This window comes from Suricata suricatta, chromosome X (genome assembly GCF_006229205.1).
Source record: "Suricata suricatta isolate VVHF042 chromosome X, meerkat_22Aug2017_6uvM2_HiC, whole genome shotgun sequence".
In the NCBI taxonomy this organism is placed as follows: domain Eukaryota; kingdom Metazoa; phylum Chordata; class Mammalia; order Carnivora; family Herpestidae; genus Suricata; species Suricata suricatta.
Genome location: NC_043717.1, coordinates 40249564 through 40269497, shown reverse-complemented (window position 1 = coordinate 40269497; position 19934 = coordinate 40249564). Strand labels below are relative to the sequence as shown.

The 19934-nt window shown below is 48.6% G+C and overlaps 2 protein-coding genes across 2 annotated transcripts; one reads left to right on the top strand and one right to left on the bottom strand.

Moving 5' to 3' along the window:
• The first annotated feature begins 9695 nt into the window (after positions 1-9695).
• PCSK1N (proprotein convertase subtilisin/kexin type 1 inhibitor) lies at positions 9696-14876 on the top strand. The gene is made up of 3 exons (XM_029929976.1): positions 9696-9907; positions 13594-14066; positions 14517-14876. Exons 1-3 carry the CDS (start codon positions 9794-9796, stop codon positions 14710-14712), a joined length of 783 nt encoding a protein of 260 aa, XP_029785836.1. The 5' UTR covers positions 9696-9793; the 3' UTR covers positions 14713-14876.
• Positions 14877-16016: 1140 nt separating this feature from the next.
• ERAS (ES cell expressed Ras) lies at positions 16017-19659 on the bottom strand. The gene is made up of 2 exons (XM_029930245.1): positions 19527-19659; positions 16017-16998 (listed from the first exon to the last, which is right to left on the bottom strand). Exon 2 carries the CDS (start codon positions 16954-16956, stop codon positions 16255-16257), a length of 702 nt encoding a protein of 233 aa, XP_029786105.1. The 5' UTR covers positions 16957-16998; positions 19527-19659; the 3' UTR covers positions 16017-16254.
• Between the last annotated feature and the right edge of the window lie 275 nt (positions 19660-19934).

The following is a 19934-nucleotide window of genomic DNA, read 5'->3' as shown; positions in this document are numbered from 1 at the left end:
AAGGTCTCTGTCTCTCCCTGCCTACTGTAGCCCTTTCCCTACTCATTTCGACTGGCAGTTCCAAGAAGCTTATGTTTGTCTCATCTTTGGAGATCTCTGGATATCCTCAAGGAAACATGGGACAGTGGTAGTTTTAAATATCTGAATGTCTGAAACAATTATCCTGAAAACACAGGATAAGGTAGTATTGCAGCAGGCAATTGTAAGCCAGATGACTGCTTCAGTAGAGGTACATATCCTGGTGGAGCAAGGACTGTTTGGAGAGTATATGTATCATTTATTATAGCAAGAAAAGGACCATTTGTGTCCCTCAAGAGAGGAAGATTTCTTTTTCTTTTAACTCTCTTTTTAAAATTTTTTTTAGTATTTTATTATTTATTTTTTGATAGAGACAGACACAGTGTGTGCAGGAGAGGGTCAGAGATGGAGACACAGAATCCGAAGCAGGCTCCAGGCTCTGAGCTGTCAGCACAGAGCCCAATCCAGGGCTCAAACCCACCAACCGCGAGATCATGACCTGAGCTGAGTCGGCTGCCCAACTGACTGAACTACCCAGACACCCCAACTCTCCTTTAAAAAAAAAATCACAGATTTTTTTTTTTTTTGAGACAGAGCATGAGCAGAGGAGGGGCAAAGAGAATCTTAACCAGGCTCTGCACTTAGTGCAAAGCCCGATGAGGAGCTTGATCTCACAATTTTGAGGTCATGACCCAAGCCAAAATCAAGAATCAGATGCTTTAACCAACTGAGCCCCAAAATGGGAAGAATTCTTGAGTTGGAATTAAACATTAGCAGGTAACAGTCTGGAGTCTCTTTGAAAAGAACAAAATGCCCCAAAGCTAGTTCTTACTCCTGATGGTCTAGGTCTTACTGATAGGGTCATAATGACCTCAGCAGAAGCATTCTGTGAGGTCAGTGTCCAATTTTTATGGGACCAAGGGCTGGGATTAATTTTTTGAGGGAAATGTTAGTACCAGAAGGAACCTATGAGAAAGAAATGTACCTTCAGAGGTATTTAAAACAATGGCCATGAATGAGGTACCTGGGTGGCTCAGTCAGTTGGGCGTACGACTTCAGCTCAGGTCATGAGCTCACAGTTCGAGTTCAAGCCCCGCAGTCAGGCTCTGTGCTGACAGCTCAGAACCTGGAGCCTCCTTCAGGTTCTGGGTCTCCCTCTTTCTCTGCCCCTCCTCTGCTCACACTCTGTCTCTCTCAAAAATATACATTAAAAACTTTAAAAAAAAACAATAGCTATGAAATTTTTGTCAGGTGGATGAGTGTGTTTGCCTGGAGAAAGATGGAGCCATTAAATTCAGAGTAGTAGCCATGGTCTGAGAAAACAACCGAGAGCCACTAGTCAGGCTCAGTGCACAGCCTGCTTGGGATTCTCTCTTTCCCTCTCTCTATCTGCCTCTCCCCCACTATCCATCTCTCAAAAATTTTTTTATTTAAAAAGTCAACACACTTCTGAGAAACACTCAAAACTGATGGCAATACATTCTATCCCCTCTGGGGATCACCTCTTGTTAATTATTTCTGAGTTAATAACACACCACCCCGTGTGTTTTGTAACTTCACTTGGAATCCTAGATTCTACCCTATTATAGGCCAATGTGACTTCAAACCATTAGAGATTCATATGTTGCCTCCAGATGTTTCTGTAACAGGTTCAAGCTGCATTCACAAAATATGTAGGGGTGCATGACTGGCTCAGTCGGAAGAGCATGTAACTTTTTTATTCATTTAAAAAAATGTTTATTTTTGATAGAGAGAGAGAACATGAGAGGGGGAGGGCAGAGAGAGGGAGACACAGAGCCTGATGTAGAGCTCGAACTCCTGAGTGGCAAGATCATGACCTGAGCTGAAGTTGGATGTTCAATCAACTGGGCCACCATGGCGCCTGGAAGAGCATGCAACTCTTGATCTCAAGGTTGTGAGTTTGAGCACCACATTTGGTGTAGAGATTTTTTTTTTTAAATTCAAGGGGTGCCTGGGTGGCTCAGTTGGTTAAGGGGCCAACCTCAGCTCAGGTCATGATCTCACAGTTCGTGAGTTCGAGCCTCGTGTTGGGCTCTGTGCTGACAGCTAGAGCCTGGAGCCTGCTTTGGATTCTGTGTCTCCCCTCTCTGTGCTTCCCCATCCTGTCTCTCAAAAATAAGTAAACATTTAAAACTTAAAAAAATTTTTTTAATTCACAATATCTACCAAAACAAAGCCAGCATAATCAGAGGGAAACCCGCCCTCAAACTTCTTGGAAAAGACATATTAATAAGCATCAAACAGAATTCTTAGGAGTTCTCGGGAAGCTGATGACTACAGAGGTGCAGAGCTTGTTCCAAAGATGATGAAACAAGATTAACTTTCTGATTCTTTTTTCTTTTTATTCCACTGTGAATCTTGACTATTATTGTACCATGACGCCCTCTAATAACCAACTAAAGTATCTCTCAGGATACTCACCGTTACTTTTTTTTTTTTTTTTAAAGAAACACAGAGGTTTTTCTTTGATGTTTATTTTTGAGAGCGAGAGGGAGCGAGAGGGAGAGAGAGAGAGAGAATGAATGTGAGCAGGGGAGGGGCAGAGAGAGAGGAGAGAGAATCCTAAGCAGGTTCCTCGTTATCAGCACAGAGCCCAAACTCAGTAACCATGAGATCGTGACCTGAGGTGAGATCAAGAGTCAGATGCTGGGGTGCCTGGGTGGCTCAGTCGGTTAAGCGGTTAAGCGTCTGGCTTCCGCTCAGGTCATGATCTCACAGTTCGTGGGTTCGAGCCCCACGTCGGGCTCTGTGCTGACAGCTAGCTCAGAGCCTGGAGCCTGCTTTGGATTTTGTATGTCTCTCTCTCTCTGACCCTCCCCTGCTCGCGCGGTCTCTGTCTCTCAAAAATAAATAAAAAACATTTAAAAAATTAAAAAAAAAAGAGATGCTTAACTGACTTAGCCACAATGTTATTTATATTAGTTTCAGGTGTACATAGTGATTCGTGGTGATTCAACATCCCTATATGTTATGCTATGCTGACTGCAAGGGTAGCTACCGTCTGTCACCATATAGCATCATTACAATACCATTGACTATATTCCCTAGCCTGTGCTTTTCGTCCCCATGACTTATTCATTCCATAACTGGAAGCCTGTATGCCCTACCCCTTTTTGCCAATCCCCTTCCTCTCTGGCAACCATGCAACCATCAGGTTGTTTTATGTTGCTTTTACTTTTAAAGATTTTTTTGTTATTTAAAAAAATTTTAATTTTAATGCTTATTTATTATTGAGAGAAAGAGACGGTGTGAGCAGGGGAGGGGGACAGAGAAAGGGATACACAGAATCCAAAGCAGGTTCCAGGCTCTGAGCTGTCAGCACAGAGCCTGATGTAGGGCTCGAACTCACAAACTGTGAGACCTGAGCCAAAGTCAGACGCTCAACCAGCTGAGCACCCAGATGTCCCTTGTTTCTTGTAAGTAATCTGTACACCCAACATAGGGCTCGAACTCACCACTCTGACCTAGAATCCCATGCTCCACTGACTAAGCCAGCCAGACCCCTTGGGGAAGGGGCAGAGAGAGGGGGACAGAAGGTTCTAAGCAAGCTGTGTGCTGACAGCAGAGAGCCCAATGAGGGCTCCAATTCACAAATCATGAGATCATGACCCGAGCCAAAGTCACACTTAACGGACTGAGCCATTCAGGTGCCCCGCTTTTACTTTTAGAATTTCATTAGATGTCTCTACTTTTTCTGAAGATTATGGATCTCCTGCCCTTACAGCAAAAGCTCTCTGGCAATGAAAGGTTCAGTTCACCTGGAAAATAAACCACAGCCAGAACATGCTCATAGCCACTTTGGGGGTGTTCAAAGGGGCCTCAAGTCTTTGGTTCTTATCCTTGTTCTACCTTTACAGTCTTTGCCATGATTGTGTCATTGGAGGCATGACATTCGAGGAGACTGTCTCAGCAAGGCCCTTAAAGTTACCCCATCAATGTTGGCTTCTCTCTGCTATTCTGGCTAGTATCATGAAGCATGTTTGCTAACCTCCATTCTTCTTATGGTTGTCTCATGTAATGGCAGGCTATGTAGAATTTCCTTCATTGGTTTGTCCATTTTGATAAGGGTTCTTGTAGTGGCTTCAGATGAACATGAAATGAACACTGTAAAAGGCTAGTCGTATTCCCTCAGAAAGCAGAGAGGAAGACTTTGGCCTGCAAGAAAATACAATTTCACATAAACCTATTGAAAAGAGAGTTATTAGAGCTGATTTAAACAATAAATTGGGCCCTTGACAATGTCATCAAGACATACTATTAAAAAGTCAGCACGTTTTTTTAAGAGGCATTTTTAGGGGCGCCTGGGTGGTTCAGTCAATTAAGCATGCAAGTTAGGCTCAGGTCATAATCTGATCATTTGTGAGTTTGAGCCCCATGTCTCAAAAATAAACATTTAGGGGTGCCTGGGTGGCTCAGTCAGTTGGGTGTCCGACTTTGGCTCAGGTCATAATCTCACAGTTTCTGGGTTCAAGTCCTGCATCAGTCTCTGTGCTGATAGCTCAGGGCCTGGAGCCTGCTTCTGATTCTGTGTCTCATTCTCTCTCTGCCCCTTCCCTGCTCCCACTCTGGCTCTCAAAAATAAATAAATGTAAATAAATAAACATTTAAAAAATAGAGAGGAATTTTTAAAAAATATTTATTTATTTATTTATTTTGAGAGACAGAGTGTGCACACGTGGGCAAGGTGGGGAGGGGCAGAGAGAGAGAGAGAGGGAAGGAGATAATCCCAAGCAGGCTTTACACTGTCAGCACAGAGACTGACGTGGGGCTCAGTCCCACCAACCATGAGATCATAACCTGAGCCAAAATCAAGAGTCGGACGTTTAACCAACTGAACCACCCAGGTGGCCCAAAAGTCAGCACTTCGTAATCCCCAAATACAGAACTGAAGAGAAGGATGTCTCCTTTGTTAAACAAAATGATCTCTCTCTTAGATAAATGAAACAAACCATTCCTTCATGTGGATTTCTGCCCTTTCGGTTCTAAAGTATTCATCGAACGAACAATCTTGTTCATGGCAAAAGTTTCCTGAAGTGGTTAATGCAATTCTGAAATCTCCCTGGTGAAATTATGCCAGTGAGAGGGATAAACATATGTGTTGACATTTCACTGAAACAAACATGAAGGAAGCAGGTGTGTGGCCTGGATAAGGCTGTTTTTGCCCGAGGAGATCCCATGAGAATTCAGTGCTCCACAAGGATGGTGCTTGTGTAACTGTTGTCTCCAGATTTTGGCCAAAGGCCAGTTGTCACTGATCATGGGCCAGGAATAAAAACTCTTTGACTCTGGGCAGATGAAACTAAACAAAACAATTCTCAGGGACACAAAGACAAAACTGAGGAAGAAATTCATGTAAGCTCTGTTTTATTGTGGTGAAATACACGTAACATAAAATTTACCATCTTTACCATTTTTAAGTGTACATTACAGTATTATTAAATACATTCATAATATTGTGCAACTATCACCACCATCCATCTCAATAACTCTATCTTACAAAATGGAAACTCTGGACTCATTAAACACTAAGTTCTTATTCTGCCTTCCCCCTGGCAACCCACCATTCTACTTTCTGTCTCTGTGATTTCGACTATTCTAAGTACCTCATATACACGGACTCAAACAGTACTCATCTTTTGGGTACTGGCTTATTTCACTCACTTAGCATAATGTCCTCAGTATTTATCCATGTTGTAGAATGTGTCAGATTTTCCTTTCTTAAAGGCTAAATAGTATTCCATTGTAGGCATATATGACATTGTGCTTATCCCTTCATCCTCTGATGGGTTCTTGTGTGGCTTCCATGTTTTAGCTGTTGTGAATAAAGCTGCTATGAACGTGTGTGAACAAATACCTATTTGAGACTGCTTCTAAATAAGATTTTCTTCTTTTTTAATGTTTATTCATTTTTTGAGAGAGACAGAACTTGAGTGGAGGAAGGGCAGAGAGAGAGGGAGACACAGAATCTAAAGCAGGCTCCAGGCTCTGAGCTCTGAGCTAACAGCACAGAGCCTGATGCGGGACTCGAACCCACAAACTGTGAGATCATGACCTGAGGCGAAGTCAGAGCTTAACTGACAGCCACCCAGGCGCTCCTACATAAGATTTTCTAATGGTGATCTAAGCTTTGTTTGTCCAAAGGATGCTGGTCTGAGGAAACCTGAGCTCCTTAGCCCCCAGGACCAGCTTGAGAATAAACGTGTCAGGGCTATGCTCTTTCTCTTCCTATAGACTTTTCCTTTTGTTGCAAAGTAACACTCAACTATATAACTAAATATACAAAGTATATATTTACTATATACAATTAGACCATAGGACCAGGTGGTAGAAAGCTACAAAACAATTTTCCCAAGTAACAATACATAATTGATCAGATAACCAAGGTCCCAGGGATCTGTATTCCTAGGAAAAGAAACAAAACAAATAAACCTAACGCAGAGGGCCTCATTGAAATGTCTATATTCAATTACTGTGAACTTCCTTCCAGGCATGGGCGGAGAGGTGACTCAATTAACTGGAGACACAACGGGTTTCAGATGTGAGCACTATTGCTGAGTTCAAGGTCACAGAGCAGAGCAGTGAGTGTTTTTGCTGAACCTCCTCCATTTGTGTTAATGCACATCAAAGACCATCATGAACACAGCTGCAGTCAAACCAAACTGGGTTTATTGATTGGCTTGCTGCAATGAGGGAGCCCACACACCGTGGGGAACTGTGGAGTATCTGAAAAAGGGTGTTGGAAGTAAGTGATTATGGGACTCGAGCTTATGTTGGATGGTTTTTGTAGTTTTCAGGGTCCACTCTTGCACTTATTTTGTTAAATTTGTTTCTAAGTGTTTTTATTCTTTTTGATGCTATTGTTTTCTTAATTTCATTTTTGGACTGTTCATTACTAATATATAGAAATATGACTGAGTTTTATAATACTGATCTTATGTCCTGCAACCTTCTTGGTCTCATTTATTAACTCTAAGGGTTTTGTTGTGGATTCCTTAAGATTATCCACGTATTAGATCATGTCATTTGCAAATGGAAATAATTTCACTTCTGCCTTTCCAATGCGGGTGCCTTTTTTCTTGCCTAAGTGCCCTAGCTAGAACCTTCAGTACAATTTCAAATAGAAGTGGTAGAAGTGGTGACAGAACATCCTTGCCTTTTTTCTTTTTTAAGTAAGCTCTACGCCCAATGTGGGGCTGACCTCACCACCCTAAGATCAAGAGTCACGTGTTCTACCAACTGAGCCAGCCAGGTACCCCTGGAACATCCTTGTCTTGATCCTGATCCCTGCAGGAAAAGCTTTCAGTCTTTTACTGTTAGGTATGATGTTAGCTGTGGGGTTTTGTCCTTTATCAGGCTGAGGAAGTTTTCTTCTATTACTCGTCTGTTGATGATATGTTACTTCTCAGCTTAACACAACATACAACAACATTAGCTCACAGTTCCTGTGGGTCAGGAGTCAGGACATGGCTTAACTGGGATCTCTGCCTCGGGTGCTGGGAAGGGCTGCAGTCTCATCTGAGGCTTGCCTGGGGAAGGATCTAAGCTCACCCAGGTCATTGGCAGAATTCAGTTCCTTGCAGTTGAAGGATTTCTTACTGTCAGCTGGAGGTCACCTTCAGTTCCTAGAGGCTGCCCTCTCTTCCTTGTCACCTAAGGTTCCGCAAAGTGGCCACTTGCATCATCAAAGCCAGTAAGGAGTGGAAGTCACCTTGCAAGATGATCATTTTGATAGAGTAGCAGTTAGTTGGACATCAGCTGGAGGCAAAGATGGTGATAAACAGGTGACACATTAGAAGCCTGAGGGCAGGGGCACTCGGGTGGCTCAGTCATTTAAATGTCCAACTCTCAATCTCAGCTGAGGTCATGATCTGACATTCGTGAGTTTGAGCCCTGCTTCAGGCTCTGTGCTGATTCTTGGGATTCTGTCTCTCCTTCTCTTTACCCCTCCCTCCCCTGTGCTTGCTTGCACTCTCTCTCTCTCAAAATAAATAAATAAGCTTTAAAAAGAAGCCCGAAGGAACAACACCCTGACTTTGTGGCTTTTAGCATCTTGACCTTACAGCTTCCAAATACCCCAGGGCTGACGGACCTAGAGCCTCAGGTGCAGAACATGTACTTTTCTCTTCAACTTCTGCCCCAGGGTAATGTATAGTTTCATTATAATATATTTACACTGTGGTTTCAACACTCCCCCAATGGTCCCCACTCCCTGGGGAAAGATGGCCACAGCAGTTCCATCAAGAACTTTCCCTCCCAACTGGTCAGAAGGGTCCCTTAGATGATTGGAAAAAACCTCAGTTTGAGACACCACCAGAGCTATGACCCATAACCTCTGCAAACATAAAAAGAAAAGACATCCCTAACCCTGGAGTCGTTGTCACCTCTGGGCTTGCCCACCCTCCCTTCTTGACAGTGTATTGTCCTTAATAAACTGCTTCGTGCCTGCTACCTTCCTTCTGGCTGTCTTTCTTTGAGCATGTTCTTCATGTGAGTCTTTCCTGGGGAACCCAAGAACCCAGACCTCCATTCACACAATGCAGACTTTCCACCTGTAACAGCGTCAACCTTATTTCTAACATAATTATGTACACATAAGCACATATATCTTGTCTCCTTTGGTCATGAACACTTTCAAAGGAAGGGGATTACACGACATTATGGACACCAGAGGGCGCCTGGGTGGCTCAGTCAGTTGAGCGTCTGACTTCAGCTCAGGTCCCCCTATCTGGCTCTCTGCTGTCAGCGGGGAGCCTGCTTCGCGTCATTTGTCTCCCCCTCTCTCTGCCCCTCCCCCCAAAGATAAATAAACATTAGAAAAAGAAAAAATATTGTGGACACCAGGAGGCAAGGATCATGGGAACCACCGTCGCTGGTAGATCAACTTCAGGTCCATAAACGGATGTGTATAATGATTATCATGGTAAAATTGTTATACTGAAGAGATGGAGACAGAATCAATGGATTAGATATACTCACAGCAACACAAATGGATCTTTCTTTTCTTCACTTTTAATTTATGTCATGTTACCATACTTTGTTTTAATTCCAAAGTGAAAATCATCTTTATCTTTTTATCTAATTATAATAGTAATACATATACATTGCAACATTTTTCAGACAGCAGACAAAAGTGTATGTAAAGGAGAAACTGACACACCATTATTTATTGCCCCGCCCAGAAATAATTACTAACATTCCTTTCCCAACATTTTTTGCCTAATGGATACACAAATTTTACCAGTTTTGTTTCCTTTGCTATATCATTTTAACTGACTTGAAATCCTTTCTTGAGCAACATATGGGTAAAATCTATTCATCTATGTATCTATCATCGCCCACAGTAGCGAGTAACTGTTTATCCAGTGAACAAGTTATATTTCTCCTCACAGGGAGGGAGAGGTGGGGACCAGACCCTCATTCCACCCCACTGAGTCAATTTTTCTTGCCTATCTGCTAAGGAACAGCAAGGTCTGTTGCCCTGGCAACTGCCCTCCTACTGCCATGGCAACCGCCACCGCACGCTCCATCTTTCCACCTTGCCCCTTGGGCATCTCCATGGCGATGGGCAGAATGGAGGGGCTGCTGGCGCTCCCAGGTTGCGCCTGCGTAGAGTGGCGGGAGAGGGGGGTGGGCAGGGGAGTGCCAGGTTCCCTGGCGTGCGCAGCCGCAGAGTGCCGAAGCCTTGCCCGCTAGCCCAGGCGCTGCGCATTTGCCAGCCAGTCCGCCCGTCCGGAGCCCGGCTCGCTGGGGCAGCATGGCGTGGTTGCCACTGCTCGGCGGGCCGCGGGCCGGGGGCGTAGGCCTTTTGGTGCTGCTGCTGTTGGGCTTACTTCGGCCGCCCCCCGCGTTCTGCGCACGGCCGGGAAAGGTGCGACACCGGTCGGGCTTGGGGTGGGGGTGGGAAGGAGGGTGCTGCTGGCGAGGGTCTGTGCTCGGCCGCCGGACCCTCATCCTCGCTGACTCCTGCTCCCGGACGTGCGGGGAGATCGGTCAGGGTGGCCCGGGGTCCAGCAGCCAGTCCGCGCCCAGGCGATGCCGGACTCGGTCTGTGGGTGTGCGGGGGCCGCCTGGCAGCCGCGCCCAGCCCATCCTTGTCACCTGGCGCAGGCCAGGCCTCGCCCTGCCGGTCGCTTGTGGCGCTGTCCATGGGACTAGAGCGCATTCGGGAGGGAGTGCGCGCACCGGTCTGTGTGCCAGAGATGCGATGACAGGGGCGTGAGAATGTCGTGGTCCTGTGTGTGTGCTTTGATGTCAGTGCTTCCGAGCGTCCGTACAGAGGCGCGGTTGTGGGTCTGAGTGTGCAGCGTGTGTGATGCCGGTGGTGTACCTGCGTGTGACTTGTCTCAGTGACATCGTATGTTGGTGAATCCTATGGTGATGACTGACCTTTTGGGCGTGTGTGTGTGTGTGTGTGTGTGTAACGGGGGGCGGGGGCAGGGAGGAGAAAAATTTCGTCTTTTGGGAGGGAGTGGTTTTTGCATTCCCATGTGCACATCCCATTTGGGTTCTGTTGGACCGAGTGACTAGGATTTTGTATGGGTGTTCATGAGGCTGTTTTCCGCCCCTTTGTGGAGCTGTGTCATTGTGGGGAGAGGAGCCATGTTGTCTCCGTGCTGCATTGTGTCTTTAAGGGTGGTGCGTGGCCTCCCATCTGGGTAGTTTGGTAACTGTAAGTGCATGAGCACCCGAGTGTGTGAACATGTGCAGTTCCTTGTGTATGAATGTGGCAACATTGCATTGCACATGTGACATCTCAACGCCTGTTCGTCCATGTGAGCGTGTGTGAGATTGTGATTGCTGGTGAGTGTGCGGTTCCCCAGGGGCTGAGGGGTGGTGGCGCCCAGGGCCCTTGGAGCACATCATCCTCCAACTCTTCAGGGTTGTCGGCGTCAAGGATGGGGGATTTAAAAATTATTAAATATTATATATATGGCATAATATAGTTAACATACATGTGTGATGTAAGGAATAATAATAAAATAATCTCTGTGTGTGCCCACCACTGAGGTTAAGAAATAGAGCATGATTAGAAGCCCCTGGATCCAGCAACCCTTCCCTCCATAAACATTATCCTATATTTTCTGTTCATTGATTCCTTACTTTTGTAAGAAATCCTCACATAGATATTGTATGTCTAAACAATATGCTGTTTTAGCCTTTCCTCATAGAAATGGAATCATGCCAGGCATCTGGCTCCTGGTCGTCACTAGGGGTCACTAGGAAGTCATCAGGATGTCTTAGGCCGCCTGCAGTCAAATTCCAACCTTTGTTGTTGTTGTCGTTGTTGTTTGGCTCTGTAGGGTTGTGAGATACATCCACCATCCACATTTCCACATTGAAGTGCGTGGCTATAACTCATTTACAAAAATCAGTTGCTGAATAATATTTTATTTTTATTTTCTGAGCATATTGCCAGTATGAGTTTACCATGGTTTTTATAAATGCATTCTCCATTAAGTCAGTAGACCTTTAGGTTGTTTTCAGGCATTTTCCCTCCTTTCTCTACTTTTATGCTATTTCAAACAGTGTACCACCCAAGGAGTGGGTCACAGGATTTGTGCGTCATTTTAGACATTGCCAAATTGTTTTTTCAAAGTTATTTTGGCAATTGAATTCCCACCAGCAGTGTATGAGAGTTTCCATTTTATCCACAACCATGCCAACATTGGAAATTATTAGATGGTTAGATTTTTGGCAACATTTTGGACACACTGTACATAGTAGCATATTGGCATTTTAATTTGCATTTTCCTAATTACTAATGAGATGCCCTATTTCTCATATATTTGGTAACTTTGAGTTTCCTTTTTTGTGAAATACTTGATCATCAGTTTTCCCCTAGGTTTAGTTCGTTTGCCTCTTTGCTTTTCAGGCATTCTTTGTGTATCGGATGCCGATCCATGATTTGATTAACTATTTGTGTTGCAGCATCTTCTCCCATTCAGTCTTTTTATAGTGTCTTGGGATAACAGGAAATCCTTAATTTGAAAGCAGTCAAACGTATTCATCTTTTCCTTTCCATGGCTCCTGCATTGGGATCATTTGTTGTCCCTGCATGAGTTTTTGCATCCTGTCTGCTCTGAGTGCCCCCTCTCTTGTGTAGCAAGTGTCAAGATGTGTGAATCTGTTCTTAAGCTCTGTTCAATCTTATTACTTCCTTCTGCTCTATTGAATCTGCTGTTTAACCGGCCTGTTTTAATTTTTTTAAAGGTTTCATTTTCAAGATATCTCTCCAGGCCCCTGGAGGACCGCTCAAACTTACAACACGGAGACCAAGAGTCGCATGTTCTTCTGACTGAGCCAGCCAAGCACCCCTAGAAATATGTTTTAAATGAAATTAAAAATTGAACAGGCAAGAAGCGCCTGGCTGGCCAGTTAGAAGAACGTGTGACTCTTGATCTCGTGATTGTAAATTCGTTCGAGCCCCCTGTTGGCTGTAGAGTTACTTAAACAAAAACAAAAACAAACAAAAAAGAAAGCATATTTCTAGATGTTCAATGTGTTTCTTTAACTCTTCATGGTCATTTTTATGGTCTTTTTTTCCTTACTCACACTTTTAATACCCTTTTTAAATTTCTTTAAGCTTTTTGAAATTGTTTGACAACTGTCCTAATTGAAAATTAGTCATTGGGTAATTTATTCTAAAGAAAGATATACACACAAGCCAAATAATATGTGAACAAGGTTATTCATCCCAACATGATAAGTACAGCAAAAGATTGGAGGCACCTGGCTGGCTCACTCGGTGGAGCTTGAGGTTCTTGATGGGGTTGAGTTCAAGCACCACTTCGGGTATAAAGATTACTTTAAAAATAAAATGTTTTTTTTAAAAAAACGAATAGCAAAAGATTGGAAACACCCTAAATGCCCATCAATTGAAGACTAAAGTATGTCCATCCAACGAAAGGGATTCGGTGCAGAGGAAAGAAGAGAGAGAGGGGGAAGAGAGGAGGGGGAAAAGGAGATAGAGGAAGAGAAGAGGGAAGAAGGGAGAGAGGAAGGGGGAAGAGGAAGGGAGAGAGAGAGAGAGGAAGGGAGGGAGTGAGGAGAAAGAAAAGGGATAGGGAAAAGATGCACTTAAAGGTACAGATCCTAGATATAGATTTAAAAGTGCAAGGTGCAGAGCAGTCTGCTACGTTTTGGGTAACACAAGTGAACAATAAGTAGGAACATATAAAATGCAGATATGGTTCTTATAGTCCATAACATCAATATAGAAAAATCTATGGCTGTCGTGTCTGACATCACCACTCCTATTAACAACAAACAAACAAAGAAACAAACAAACAAAACCACCTGTTCTCCAGCAGCCCTGGGGCAAATTCTGAATCTCTAGGAAATCCTTATGGGGTAGAGAGTCTATGGAGGTCTTTTGTCTGGAGATATTTGGGGGTCTCTAGCGGCCTTAGGGGTGTCTGGGTATATTTGCGGGGCCACAGTGCCTTTGGTGGCATTTGGGGATTTTCGAGGTCCATGGAGCTCCCCTGGGTGGGGGGCGCTGGCCTGACGGACGCTGACATTTAATCCCCCTCCCCCGTCCTCGTCTTCCGGCAGGAAACCCGCGGCCTGGGCACAGCCTCGTCGCCCGTGGTCGAGGCTGGCGCTCCCCGCCGCTTCCGGCGAGCAGTGCCCCGCGGCGAAGCGGCTGGGGCAGTGCAGGAGCTGGCGCGGGCGCTGGCGCACCTGCTGGAGGCGGAAAGGCAGGAGCGAGCGCGGGCGGAGGCGCAGGAGGCCGAGGATCAGCAAGCGCGCGTCCTGGCGCAGCTGCTGCGCGCCTGGAGCACACCCCGCACTAACGACCCCGCGCAGGGCCTGGAGGACGACCCCGACGCGCCCGCCGCGCAGCTAGCCCGCGCCCTGCTCCGCGCCCGCCTGGACCCTGCCGCCCTCGCGGCCCAGCTCGTCCCCGCCCCTGCCCCTGCCGCTGCTCTCAGACCCCGGCCCCCAGTCTACGACGACGGCCCCACGGGCCCCGAAGCAGAGGACGCCGGCGACGAGACGCCAGATGTGGACCCGGAGCTGCTGAGGTAGCCCAGCAAGGGGCGGGCAGGGGGCGGTGCCTGCATCCTGGCGGGGAAGGAGGGCGTGGGGAGCCGGCTGGGGCCCTTCTCACAGCGTGGTGCAGACACCTAGGCTCTGGGACCCTAGGAGGGAGTGAGCAGCTGGACCCAGGGTGTAGGGTCAGAGATGCCTGGCTGGGGAGACAGTGGGGGAACGGGACGCTCGGTCCCGGGGAGGGGGCTCCGATGTCTGGTTTCTGGGGTGTGTGTGAGGAGTGCGTGCATGGAAACCATGGTTTCTGGGATGGGAGGCACGGACAACTGGAAAGCAGTGGGCTGGGAACGCCTGGGTAGGGAGGGGGCTGGAGACGGCCAGCTCCCCCAGGCAGTATAGGGTTGCAGGGTCCTCTGGGACCTAGGCCCGTGATGTTGATGCGCGGGCACACATTCACCGCCTTCCTCTCGGCTCTTCTGCAGGTACTTGTTGGGGCGGATCCTGGCGGGAAGCGCGGACCCCGAGGCTGTGGCTACCCCACGCCGGCTCCGCCGCGCTGCGGACCAAGACCTGAGCCGGGAAATGCCCCCTGAGGGTGTGCTGGGGGCCCTGCTGCGGGTGAAGCGCCTGGAGAACCCTTCACCCCAGGCGCCGGTGCGCCGCCTCCTTCCCCCCTGAGCAACGCCTGAACCCTGCGCACCCGCAGGCCCACCCTACCCCAACTTCCCACCTGCTCCCTGTCGGCACACTGAGAGCGGCTTTCCCCGTCAGCCACAGTTGCTGCTCTCGAACCCCAAGATCCTCGCCCTTGCCCCCGCAATAAATGCGATCTGAAGCAGCTATTTGTTTGTCTGAGTGGCAGTTTCTAGGGGGCTGGTGGGCTGAGTGGTGATGGCTGCCCTTAGACAAAGGCAGAGGGCCCCTGCCCTGGGGCGGTAGAGACCCCCTCCCCCACTCTAAGCCTCTTCTCCCTGGAGGAGGCATCCATAAAGACAATGGTAGTAACCACCCAGATCCCATGCCCCACTCCGGAAGGCTTTGAGGACAGTTTCAAGGACCCTCATTAGCAAGTTTCTAGGGTGCATCCTTCTGAGGACCAAGGGCTGGTTGTGAGGCGGGAGTAGAGTTTGGGCTGTGCTTCCCTGAGGGAAGCGGGCTGCAGGCCTTCCCTATGGTCACATCCTGGCCTGGAACTCCGAATCTGAGGCAGTAGAACCTGGGCCCCCAGGTCATTAAGAAAGTTTCTTTGTTCCGGGCAGAAAGCTAGGATGCATTTCGAGTTAGCTTGATTTGTAATGTTGAGATACTGAGTTCTACAGTATAGAGGCTGGCTTTACCTGTACTGTTTGTTAATTTTTTTCTTGTTTATTTATTTTTGAGATAGAGAGGGGCAGAGAGAGAGAGACAGAATCTGAAACAGGCTCCAGGCTCTGAGCTGGCAGCACAAAACCCGATGCGGGATTTAAACTCACGAACCAAAAAATCATGACCTGAGCCAAAGCCGGACACTTAGCCGATTGAGCCACTCTGGCGCCCCTACCTGTACTCTTACCCAGCCCTGCAGTTATTGGGAGTTGGCGTGGTGGTGGCAGTGGTGTTAATGTTCCTGGCCTTTGAACTGGCTATTCCCTCTGCCCAAAGTTACCTGCAAACGTTTGCTCAAATGTCACCTACTCAGCAAGGCTCTCCTTAACCTCCCCTGTCACTCTTTATTACTACACCCGACTTATGTCAGATCTAGGAGGGCAGGGATTTTTTTTTTTTATTAATAGTTTATTGCCAAGTTGGTTTCCAAGGGCAGGGGTTTTTAAGTGTCTCGTTTGCCTCTCCATCATTTGCACCCAAAGCAGGGCCTGGCACACAGTGGGCTCCCTTCCCCCCCAACCCCAGCACGCCAACATTTCTTGAATGAAAGAAATCTCACAATTCAAGTAACATTCTCCCCAGTTTCACTCCCACCCACAAAACACTTGGCACAGAGGCAGCTTTGAAACCTGAGAACACCATTTATTTTTGCACAAAATCTCTTACGTCAACAGTAACCAGTACTATGCCTTACATTACCAGATACCCATCACCAAACAAAAACCTCCTGGAGAGAGAGATTCATCTGTCCCCAGTACACCAATAGTGTCCCCACACAGCTGGCTGCTCCCGGGTCGCTTGTCAAGAAACCACCACCCTGGCCTGGGGGAGGGCCGCTTTTCTTGACCAAGATCTTTAGGCCACAGAACAGCCACAGTGGCACATGGCCTTCTCGTGCCGGCCCTTCTCCCCACCTGGCCCTGCCACGGCCTCCTTTGCCATGGCCTCCCGGACCTTTTGGATCTCCTGGATGAGCAGGGTGAAGGCCTCCTCCACACCTTGCCGCGTCTTGGCTGAGGTCTCCACGAAGGGGGCCCCCCAACTCTTCGCAAGGGCTGCAGCGGCGGCATGAGCATCTCCGGTGGTGGTCACAAGGTCACACTTGTTGCCCACAAGGACGAGGGGCTGGGTGTGGTGAGGGCCCCAGGTGGCCCGCATCTGCTGCAGCTGGGCTAAGGACGAGGGGTCATCCAGGGCAAAGACCCCCAGCACACCATCCCCGATCGCCACGCACTGGTCACGCAGGGCCCTATGGGTGGCCTGCCCTGCCGTGTCCAGGACATTCAGAATGCAGCCCCCATGGCCCAGGGCCACCTCCTTCCAGTAGGAATCCTGGATTGTGGGGTCGTGGTCTTCCACAAAGCACTGGTGGTTCAGCTGGATGGTGAGTGCACTCTTGCCCACGCCACTGGCGCCCACCACTACTGCCTTGTACTCAGGCAGCTGCTTGCGGACACTCTTCGGGGGTCCCTGCGCCCTCTGGCTCTCCTCCTGGGAGCTAAGGCTCCACGTGCCCAGGCCCAGGTCAAACTTGTTAGGCTTTCTTGGCAGTGCCATTTCTCTGTGGGCAGCTCAGGAAAGGGATGTGAACACCAGACCCTATGAGGGAAAGAGAAGAAAAGACAATGGGGGCAGGGGTAGGTTAGGCAAGACCATTTGGGGGCAAGGGGACAGCTGGGTGGCGTTGTATCACTTTTCCTAAGTGTCTAGGTGTGTGCGAATCACCCTCTCATATGCTATATACATTATTTATGTCGCTTAATTTCTTTGTCTCATTCCCTCTATGTGAAGGCAGTGATTTTAAAAAGTTTTACTTACATTTAATTTATATACCATGAAGCTAATCTAGTTAAAGTGCACAATTCGCTGTTTTTTATCTGCAACCATCACCGTAATCTTTTTTGTTTTTAAGACTTTATTTTTAAATAATCTCTACACCCAACGCGGGAACTGAACCTACAACCCTGAAGTCCAGCGTTGCAGGCGCCACTGACTGAGCCAGCCAGGCGCCCTCACCATCACCATAATCTACTTTTAGAATATTTCCATCACCCGGAAAGAAATCTCCTGCCCATTAGCAGTCCCTCCCCGTTCCGGAGGAGGGAGGGAGGGATTTGGGGCAGTTTCTATTTGGTTTTGTACCACGGTTGATCCCCAAGCCCCACACAGTGCCCGTCGCATATTATATGCTAAGCAACATTCCTGCCCCCAGGGAGTTCGTATTCTAAAAAGCAGAGACAATACCCAAGTAAATCAGCAAATTATGAGGTCAGCTAGTCATTAACATTAGAATTTAGCCTTTTTACCTATTCAGCATACAGCTATAGAGAACCTACTGTGTGGTAAGGACAAACAACTGGGGAAAATAGTTACCAAATCCTGGCCGCCAGGAACTTGTCATTCTAGTCGGGAGGACAGGCAACAACAAAGGGAAATCAGCAAAATATATTTCAACAATAGGTGATAAACATGCAGAAGGAGATTGGTTAATGTTAGGCATTTTTATTATTATTTAATTTTCATGCATTATTTCCAGAGTCTTCCTGGCGTGCCAGGCAATGTGATGTGTGTAGGGAAGGAAGGTGGGAGGTGTGGGGGTGAGGAAGTGGCAGCAAACAAAATAGACTAAAATCCCTGCCCTTGGGAGGATTAGATTCTGGAAGTGAGGAGACAATCAACAAGATAAGCAAGTAAATTATCATGCAGCTAAGGAGAGGCTGGGCACACAGCAGGCGCTCAATTAGTGTTAGCTATTAATAGCAAATTACGATAAAATGTATTCAATACACATCCTGGTCTTGGTTCAGTGTGTGGCCTCAGGAAATGCATCATAATGGCTGCTACCTCGCGTCTTAAACCCGGGGATGATGGCAGTTTGGGGGCAGAGGGCGGGTTCGAGTTATCAGTGGGGGGTTCTGTTGAGTTTGAGCTCTGGAGGTCAGGGTTGGGGGGCGGGGCAGGTCCCAGATGGGGATCCAGTTGTAGGGTCTTAGGCCCAGAGAAATCCCTGGCAATAGTTATTAGATACGCTGGCTCAGAAAGAGGAAGGGGCGGCATGATGAAGAGAGGTAAACTGAGGATAGAGCTCTGGGGTCCCCGAAGCTTGGGAGACAGAAAGAGGGAGAAGATGTAGCAGCAAGGACAGACTGAGGGGAGAGATCCAGATTCTGGTATGTTCCGAAGGTGGAATTCACAAGAGGATTTGCTCTTGAGGAAAAGGCGGGGGAGCGGGGAGGGGGGGCGGGAGCGGTTTCAACTATAACTCTTAGTCTTGGGGTCTAGACACCTGGGAATCTGAGGGTGTCCTCGCCTGAGTCCGGGGACCTGTGAGATGGGCTCTGCCCCCTTGGCAAAGGGCACCAGGAGCGATAAGGGGCAGCATTAATTCCTGGGAGCTCGGCAGGAGCCAGGGGACCCGCATGACGGCCTACGCGACTCCTCCCGTCACCGTGGGCCATCACCACCGCGGCTGCTTTGTCAGTGGAGGAACCACGACGCCCGGACAAGCGAGTTGGCGGCGGCCGTGACGGCCCGAGGTCACAGGGCCCACTGGAGATCAACGGCAGACGGGCCTCGCCCTCTCCGGATGATACCAAGCCACCTGCGGTGGGCCAAGAGCTACGAGTGTCACCATAGGGCCTTCGAAACCCTGTGGCCTCACTCAGAGACGCCTGGCCCAGGGCGTGTGGATTCCCGTCGAGGGCGCGGGGAGGGGGCGGGGCACACCCGAACTTTGGCCCCTACAAGCCGACACCTGCGCCAAGCCGGGGCGGTGTGGGTGGGGGACATGTAAGTTTTACCCTAAAACTGTCCCCTGGCTCTGGCCGGCCCCACTCCAGTTCGTTCTAGGGGCCTGGAGTCCCCGCATTCCCGCGTCTCGGGCCCGTGGCCCGCTCCCCGGCTGGCGCGGACACCGGCACCCAGGACTGTCTCCACAGAGGCAGTTGAGCGAGGGGCTGGAGGTGGCTCCTGGCCCCTGAGGTGATGGGGGAAGGGTCCCGCTCAAAGCCCAGGTCCTCTCAAAGCCCAAGTCCGCTCAAAGCCCATGTCCGTCGCGCCCTCACAACCCACGGTAGAGAGGCCTCCCCGCTCGGGGCCAGGCCTGGAGGCCTGGCAGTCTGGCTCACCTCAGTCCTGGGAAAGATGGTTACGCTCAGGATGCGCTCGGAACCGAACTCACAGCAGCTCTGACAGGACTGACAGATGAGATGCTCCAACTCCACCCCTGTGGGGGAGGGGCGGGGAGTTGGAGGGTGGGGGTGGGGGCCAGAGGGGAGAGGGAGGACGCATGCGCAGTAGCCCTCCAGGGCCTCTTCATGGACACGTCCCGGTCCTGGGTGGGGGTGAGTGCCGGGGGTCCAGCCCCAGCCAACCTTGAGGAAAAGCTGCGGTTTTGGGGGGTACACTGCAAGAGAGCTGTGGGACCTCCTCATGTACTCCTGCCTCCTGCTGCACCTCTCCCTTACCTTGCCCCCATCTGGGATGTGATCTCATGTTTTCAGTGTGCAGAGGGTGTCAGAGTTTTGATCTGAGTG